Source organism: Myotis brandtii, unplaced genomic scaffold (assembly GCF_000412655.1).
Source record: "Myotis brandtii unplaced genomic scaffold, ASM41265v1 scaffold315, whole genome shotgun sequence".
NCBI classification, from domain to species: Eukaryota; Metazoa; Chordata; class Mammalia; order Chiroptera; family Vespertilionidae; genus Myotis; species Myotis brandtii.
The window spans coordinates 623323-631637 of NW_005362075.1; the positions used below are offsets into that span (position 1 = coordinate 623323).

Consider the following 8315-nt stretch of genomic DNA (forward strand, 5'->3'; position numbering starts at 1 on the left):
TGAGGGGATGATGGCTGTTTGCAACTGGTCACACCCCCTTCAGGTTGGGGGTCCCCACTGGGGTGCCTGGCCAGTCTGGGTGAGGGGCTGAGGGCCGTTTTCAGGCTGGCGGGTGACTGAAGCTCCCAACCTCTCTCTTATTTCTTTTTTCTTTTTTATTCTGGGATTTCTTTACCTTCTATGGCTGTCACTGGAGCTGAGAGCCGTCTTTAGCTCTGAGGCTCAGCTCCAGCTTGAGGCCTCGGCTGCTGAAAGCAGGTTTCTGGCCTTTGTTTACCTTCTGTATTTGAAACTTTGTTGTGACTCCACCTCTGAGATCCTGGCTGACTGAAAGCAGGTTTCTGGGGTTTTGTTTAGCTTCTATATTTGTAACAATGTTTCTTAGAGAGCAGCTGAGAGGCCGGCAAGGCAGGCGGGGAACCTGGCTTCCTCCGTCACTGGAGCAAGCAAGCCTCCCTGTTCGAGTCAGCTGGCTGGCTGCCGGCCGCCATCTTGGTTGAAAGTTAATTTGCATATCTCACTGATTAGCCAATGGGAAGGGTAGCGAAGTTATGGCTAATTACCATGTTTCTCTTTTATTAGATAGGATTATGTTCATTACACTGTGCTAAACTCTGCCAGGGACAAAGAAAGCATACAGTTCTTGTCCCGAGGAGTTATGGGTAGTTATGAGGCAAAATATAGATCCAACAAAAGTAAAATAACATGGCAAAAATACCAAATATAGAATTGTGAATACAGTCCCAGATTCTAAGTGATAATTAAGTCCCAGGAAGGAAAGATTACTGGTATGGTAGGAGCTAATTTAAAAAAGGAAAGGACTAACTGGCCTGAACTTGTAAGGCAGGTGGTGTTTGAGAGGAAAACACAATCTTCCAGGCAAAGGCAATAGTGTGAAGCAGCCATGGAGGAGGAATGCAAGTGGCACGCCCCAGGCAGTGCAAGGCCCATCAGCCTGGCTTGTACCAGGAGCTATCTTTACAGCCAAATCGTGGAGACTGTTGAGAGCCAAGCTGATGAATTTGGATTCTCTCTTGTATGTACTGAGGTGACACCCAAGATTTTTAAGCCAAAAGGATATGAGGAAAGAGCTGTCTCTACCTTCAAAGCTTGATAGGGAGTCAGATTTAGAGATGGGAACAAGATGAGAAGCTTTTGCAGTCATCTAAAGTGTAAGTTGATAAGTGTCTGGATTATTTTGTGACATTAGATGTCACCTAAGAAAATCATTTCATGTGACCTAGGATAAGTAGAATTGCTTTCACTACGAATATTCCCACACATTCATGAGAAAAGTTCATACTATTGTTATGCTGTGAAATTTTGCATGTGGTCGGTCCAAGGTGGTTTGTTACAAAAAGCACCAGGAGCATTTTAATAATACTGCTGTTTTGTAGCCTCAAGCCCAAGGACAGCAGTATCATAAGCCTCATGTGTTTGAAAACATGAATGCTGACATTCTGCTCTGCCCTTCTTCCCACATTTCTAGGATGCCCACAGACAGCACCAAGAAGTAATTGCAATTTATCGGACACACCTTCTTAGTGCCGCACAGGTAAAGAACTGTTTCTCCTTTGGAAAGGATATTATTTTAGATAAAATAAATTTTTCATGTTCAAGTAAATTTATGTGAAAATCATGTTTAAAGTAGTTGAACCCCATATGCTTATTTAAAAACAATTGTGTTTCTTTTAATCATGGCTTGCATATCTCCCAGAGAAATTTACAAAGCTATATGGCAACACACCATCTTAAACTTAATGTTATCTCCATCTGCTTGTCACTCATTTTATAGACAGTTTGGCAACATATGATGGCAGCACACATTGATGCTACTGCTAGCTGAGATGATGCCTTGACAGCCACACATGGCTGTCACCAAAAAAGGAGAGTGGAAAAGACATCATTGTTTCTTGGTAGCTTGGGAGTATTTCTTTGAAATGTAGAGAACACTATAAAAGTACAAAAATGACGAGTAAGGTGTGCACAGAATTGTAATAATTTAAGGGAAAAAGTTGGTTCTGTTAGAAGATTATCAATAATATTTACTTATTGAGCCTTAAACTCAGTCAAGTATAAGATTAAGAATTTTCTTCTTTGCCCTAACCAGTTTGGCTCAGCGGATAGAACGTGGGCCTGCTGACTGAAAGGTCCCAGGTTCGATTCCGCTCAAGGGCATATACCTTGGTTGCAGGCACATCCCCAGTAGGAGGTGTGCAGGAGGCAGCTGATCGATGTTTCTCTCTCATCGATGTTTCTAACTCTCTATTCCTCTCCCTTCCTCTCTGTAAAAAATCAATAAAATAAAATAAATAAAATAAAATAGAATGCCCTTCTTTTAGATGTGTAATGAGAAAGCTGTTGTTGGTTTTGGGGTTTGTTTTTTTTTTAATAAGACCAAGAAAATGTTTAACATATGAAGGATGTTATATTTAATGTTCTTCAGAAACCTTATGATCAGCATCTCCAAAGTTCTCAGAATAGATTTTTCAGGAAGATGTCCTAAAGGAGACAATATTAGAATAGCAAGTGAGATATAAGAGGATTGTTTACGATTTGAAGTGTGTCAGGCTGCATGGTTAAAAGAAAAAGCATAGCTTGTTGAGAGAAAACTTCAAAGAAAGGTCTTTTTTTAAAAAGAACTAGGTAAAATAATCAAAAGGAAGAAACTATGATATCAAATTCTTAACATAAAAAAGCTGGCCTGTTCTATAAGAGATGAATGGGAAACCAACGGAAAAGAATGAATCGGTATGATGAAAGAAAATATCTTGGGCTACTTTTTTTTTAGTAGGTAAAAGATAGGCCGGGATTGGGAAGTATATTGCAGTTATTAGAGAACACTGTTGAGGGACCATGAATGGGAAGTTTAGGAGGGGAAATAGTAGAAGAGTTCAGATCTGTATTAGAGAGGGTGAGGAACTCACTCAGCTCTGATATTGGCCAACGGAGGAAGAGTGTGCTTTCCCGAATGACACTGTAAACTAACAAACTTTTCAACTTTGAATGTATGCTTCTGAAATTATTTTCTACTGACTCCTAATTAAACATAACAAAAGCAGTTGGCATCTGAAATAGTCTTGCCTTCTGGCATCATAAAGTTAACTAAGAAATTCAGTTTAGTCAACTATGGATAATGTTTGAAATTTAAACATCCTGCTGTTATAGAAACAAATTTCAGAAAGAAAATTTTTTGTATAAATAGGAAGCGTTATGCTGAAACCTATTCAAGTGCTCCAGCAAAGAAAAAGAAGGAGGAGCTGTAATAAGCCCACCACATTGACTTGCATTTATTCAACCCTCTTGCCCTCTTTTTAAGTTTAAAGTGTTTCTAAATATGAATGGCTAATGTTTGTGTATAAAGATCTCAACCTCACCAGTAATGGGGAAAATGCAAATAGCAAGAAGATACCATTTTTCTCTTATGGGATTGGCAGATATTAACTGAGATGGTGGACTATAACATTGGTCTGGGTGTTGTGGGAAATGGGCATTTATACCCTGTTGGTAGGAGTGTAAATTGTTATAATCTCTATAGAAGGAAATTTTATAGTACTTAGCAAAATTGAAAATTGAGCTTGCTTTTTGACCCATCAATTTGTCTTCTAGGAATCTGCTCATAAGATTGGAAACACCTTTAAGTGCCCATTATTGGGGGAATGGGTAAAAAAATTACGATTCATCCACACAGTGGGATATCCTATATAATAAAAGAGAAACATGTAAATTGACCATCCCTCTGCTACACTCACCAGCCAATCAGGAGTGAGTATGCAAATTAACCCACCAGCTTTGTCGGGTTAATTTGCATACACAGGCGCCGGGCGAGAGCAGAGAGGGAGAGCTTGGCAGAGTGGGAGGCCATGGGACAGAGACAGAGCAGGAAGGGAAAACCAAGATCCCGGGGAGCACCAGCAATTCTGGGAATAGTAGTTTTGGTGGCAGACGGATCTCCTAGATACTAGAGCAAAGTGAGCCTGGAGCAAGTTACTGTTGCGGTGGGGAATGGAGGGAAAGCAAAGGTGAGAGACATAAGTAAAATCAGAGTGTCTAGGAAAAATTAAAGGGAAGATATCCTAAAACTTCCAGGAAATCTCCACCAATGAAGCAAAGAAAAAAAAATGCCTCTATTATTCTGTGAGCAACAAATCAAACTGATTTGGATCTCAGACAATTCGTTCATATGATTGCAAAGACAGACAGAAACTCCCAGAATGGAGAGCGCTCCCCTGAGGGCTCCCAGATTGGAGAGGGTGCAGGTCGGGCTGAGAGACCCCCACACCCCCCAGTGCACGAATGTCGTGCACCGGGCCTCTAGTTATATAATATTTTTAAATAGTTAGGCATATAACTTGGGATAGATTTCTATGACACTAGGTGAAAAGGCAAGTTGAAAAATTATATGTATGATTTTATTTACGTAAAATATGGGGATTTTTCATTAATTACTTCTCTCATTTTAAAAAAAACTCTCAACAGGAGCAAAAATAAAAATTTCCTTGTAGTTTACTTTGCTCATTTATAACTCATGCTGTCCCTTATTATCCGAGCTGTTATAGGAGAGATGTGTGCCCATCTGTTTTCTAATAATAGATGTTAAGAGCAACTGGTGAGCACTACGGTTTTTTAAAATATTATTATTTCAATCTTCACCTGAGTACATGCTTAGAGAGAAAAAGGAAGAGAAAGAAGGGATGTAGGGGAGAGAGAAACATCAATTGGCTGCCTTTCATAAGTGATTCCACCCAGGTATGTGCCCTTTCGATGCACAGGATGACACTCAACTAACTGAGCCACTCTGGCTGGGCAGTGAGCACTACTTTTAAATTGAGTTTTAAAAATTCCAGTGTATTTTCCAATAAATCCTTCAGGCTATAATCAAGGTAATGAGGATTTGGCCTTTGTCTTTAGTAAGAATTATTGTGTAAATGAAGATGACATAAAATATTTCTCTTCTTTCTTCTTTGTCTCAAGGGTCACATGGATGAAGATGTGCAGGCAGCCTTACTCCAGATTATACAGATGCGGCAGGGGCTTGTATGCTAGTGGTCGGTGCTGACCCACCAGTGTCTGCTTCGCCAGCTGGTGGTGAACATTCTGTTGCAATTGCATGGCCTTTCTGGGCCTTCCTGTTCTAGTATAAATGAAATAAAATGTATTTTTTTTTCCATCAGTAGGTTTTAAAAAATTAAATGAATATGTTACTGAGTTTTTCAGTATCAATTCAAATCTTATATTCCATATATGTTAATTTTACAGTTAGGCAAACAGCATAACACTTTGCCTTGGACTGGCCACATACTTTTAAACTGTGGAGTCCCTAATAACACATGAGCCATCTGAATGGGTTGAAGAGGGGTTAGGCTGAAAAATTGTTTAAAGATTTCTCTCAGAGAAATTGATTTGGTCAATGGCCACTTTAAATTGATCAAAAGATCTTTCAGATCTTTGGTCTGAGCCATGAGACCTAATGCAGTTTCAAGGAATGCATTATAACTTGGCTGGCCAAGTTGTGTTTTTTATTGAAGTAACTTAATGATTGCCTTTGACTTCTTTTGGAGGTACAATTTTTCTTCTTCTTTACACTAGTAACTTTTATGCCTTTTAAAATAATTTTTTTTTCATGCTGGTTTGCAGTGCTAAATTACATTTAGATTAAGAACAGGCCAGGGTGGACTATATCAGGAATTTATAATAAAATTGCCTCATAATTTCCACAACAGTATCTTAATTTTCATTGTGATGACTTTTCTTCCTTCAGTATTTAGAGAAGTATAAATGCTATGCTAGATTTTTCAGTGTCGAAAAATTTAGACTTTTTTAGTTACTTTGACATTTGCTACTATAGTAACCAAGCACTTATTATACATGCATCCTCCAAATGTTTGTACTTATTTATAGGAAAATTGCACTAATGAGGTTAATAATGTGAAATGCAGCTTTCTTGCAAAATTAGCATGAGAGAATTGGTTTTAGAAAACAGGTCTTTAAGATTTTAGACAAAAATACAATAATATAGTAAACTTTAAGAATATAGATAGAAAATAATAAAATTGGACATGTTTATAGTAAATACTTTGTTGTAGCCAACCATTTTTATTAACTACATCTCATTAGAGAGTTTATATGTTTATATGTTTTGTTATTTTTATTAATTTTTTTATCATTGAAATTGAAAATTACTAATTTGACTGTTAGCAAATAAACTGAGCAAATTATTTCCACCAACATTTTTTAAATTGCAAAATGTGCCTTAGCAATAATAATCTTTGAACATCCTCAATCAGACTTTTGATCCCATTTTTGTATAATAACAAGGACACATGACTATCAAAATAGCTTTTCCCACCAAAGAAGAAGTCCTCGTATTTCTTAGTGTAGAAACAACAGTGAAAAGTCAGAATTGGATTTATTCTTAATTCTTTAGGTAGATATACACAGTTTACATAAGCAATATAAAAAGCAATGTTCTTTTTATATTTAATATGTTCTACAGCATGGGTTCTGTTTCATGAGTATTATGTCACCTACTGAAGCTCTGGAGTGGAGAAAGTTCTTAACTGAATAGTTACATTTTAGTGCTGTATTTTCCGTACTAGGGGTGAGAAGGGAACCTTATGTATATTTTATTTTGTCTTCAGCCATCAATAAAACGTTTTCTGTGAAATAATGTTTTGAGCATCCTTTTAAGTAAACAAGTCCATTTGCTATCCTTAGAGAATTTGGTGTAGAGAACAATGGTTTCCAAAGAACAGATGGTGATATCCATCTTCAGTTACTATGTAGAATAAAGGGAGTTTCAAGTAACCTTGAATTCATCCCATCCTCTCATTCATTCACCTTTCAATATTAAAGGCAGAGACTGCATTTACAATACTGAAGGCTAAAGTTTTTAGATAGTAAACAAGTGGAACATAGATAATGAGTGATGCTGGTGTCTGCTGTCCTGTGTTCAGAGAGACTATGGGGGCTGAACTTCTGGCCAGGAGGAAGGATGCTGGGTTGCTGTCTAAGAAGTGAGTGCGCTCTAAAAAAATCACTGCAATCCTGTGGGAGTGCAGTCCTTTGTTGAAAGCTTTATTACTATTCCATTGTATAGCCCTTTTTTTCCACTCCTGATTCATCAGAAAAGAGGATCTGTGTTATAAAGAACTATTAACATAAAATCAAATATTCATCTAATGAACATCTTAAATTTTCATATTATAGTCACTAATCACTCGCTATACCTGTGCTGTCCTATAACTAATTTAATCTTTCGTATGGCTTGTTTTTTGTTTTAACCTTTTGGTCCCAACCAAACGTTATACAATTCAAGATGTTCTGTTATTCTAAATGCATGGGATTATTTCTGCTTAAAAAATCTTGCAGCTTTAGAACATGAGCACTTGTTTCCTCCAGTGTTACCAGCTGTCTGCTAACAAGGACCTAAACATGTTCTCAGACACACACTTCTTACCTATCTGAAGAGCCCATGTTCTTGATTCACTTGTTTCAAAGTATATAGAATAGGGTAGAGTTTTAAATGAACTGTTGGTGTCCATGATGACTGCTTACACTGATGCCTAGCATTAGCTAGCAGGAGTTACAAGCATCTTTTGATGTCTGCTTCACAGTGGAGGAAAATGACTTCTTACTGCCTCTTTATTTTCCTCATCACTGGATTCTTCAACCTTATGATCTTTTTTCCTCTTACATGGTCTGTGCATCAAAGTAATGGCACTACCTCTGGCTCTAAAATAAGGATTGAAAGAGGGTTGCCTGTGATGAGCATGCAGAGTGTGGTTGCACATGTCTGGCAGAGCAAAGGAACCTAGACCTTACTCTTGGCTACTAAATATTTTGAGTAATTTTTCCTTTTTTCAGAAAGGAAAAAACGAATGGCACCATAAAATATATCATGTACAGACTACACCATGCACAAAATAAAAAATGAAAAAAATGGGAATTCCTGCTCTTGTTTCATTCAATGTCCTTGACCATACTGGATCTGACATTTGTTGTTGGAAATTCTTTCCCATGTTGTGGACCTTGGCTATTTGAAACAGCCTCTTCTGGGTAGATATTAATCTGCTTCTTACCATAGCTTCTGTTTCTTATTGCACACTAGAGGCCTGGTGCACGAAATAAGTGCGGGGGGCGGGGGGGGGGGCGGTTTCTCAGCCCGGCCTGCACCCTCTCGCAATGTGGGACCCCTTGGGGGATATCCAACTGCTGGTGTAAGCCCGATCCCAACCCCTGCAGGATTAGGCCTAAACCAGAAGTCAGACTTCCTTCTCGCAATCTGGGACTGCTGACTCCTAACTGCTCGCCTG

The 8315-nt window shown here is 38.2% G+C and overlaps 1 protein-coding gene across 1 annotated transcript in view; it reads left to right on the top strand.

Annotated features, from left to right (window-relative positions):
* Window positions 1-6667, top strand: part of UACA (uveal autoantigen with coiled-coil domains and ankyrin repeats) — a 65112-nt gene extending 58445 nt beyond the window's left edge. The window contains exons 18-19 of the mRNA XM_005870247.2: window positions 1490-1555; window positions 4975-6667. Coding sequence (XP_005870309.1) covers window positions 1490-1555; window positions 4975-5046 — 138 coding nt within the window. The 3' untranslated portion in view covers window positions 5047-6667. The remainder of the gene's footprint in view (window positions 1-1489; window positions 1556-4974) is intronic.
* Window positions 6668-8315: the final 1648 nt, after the last annotated feature.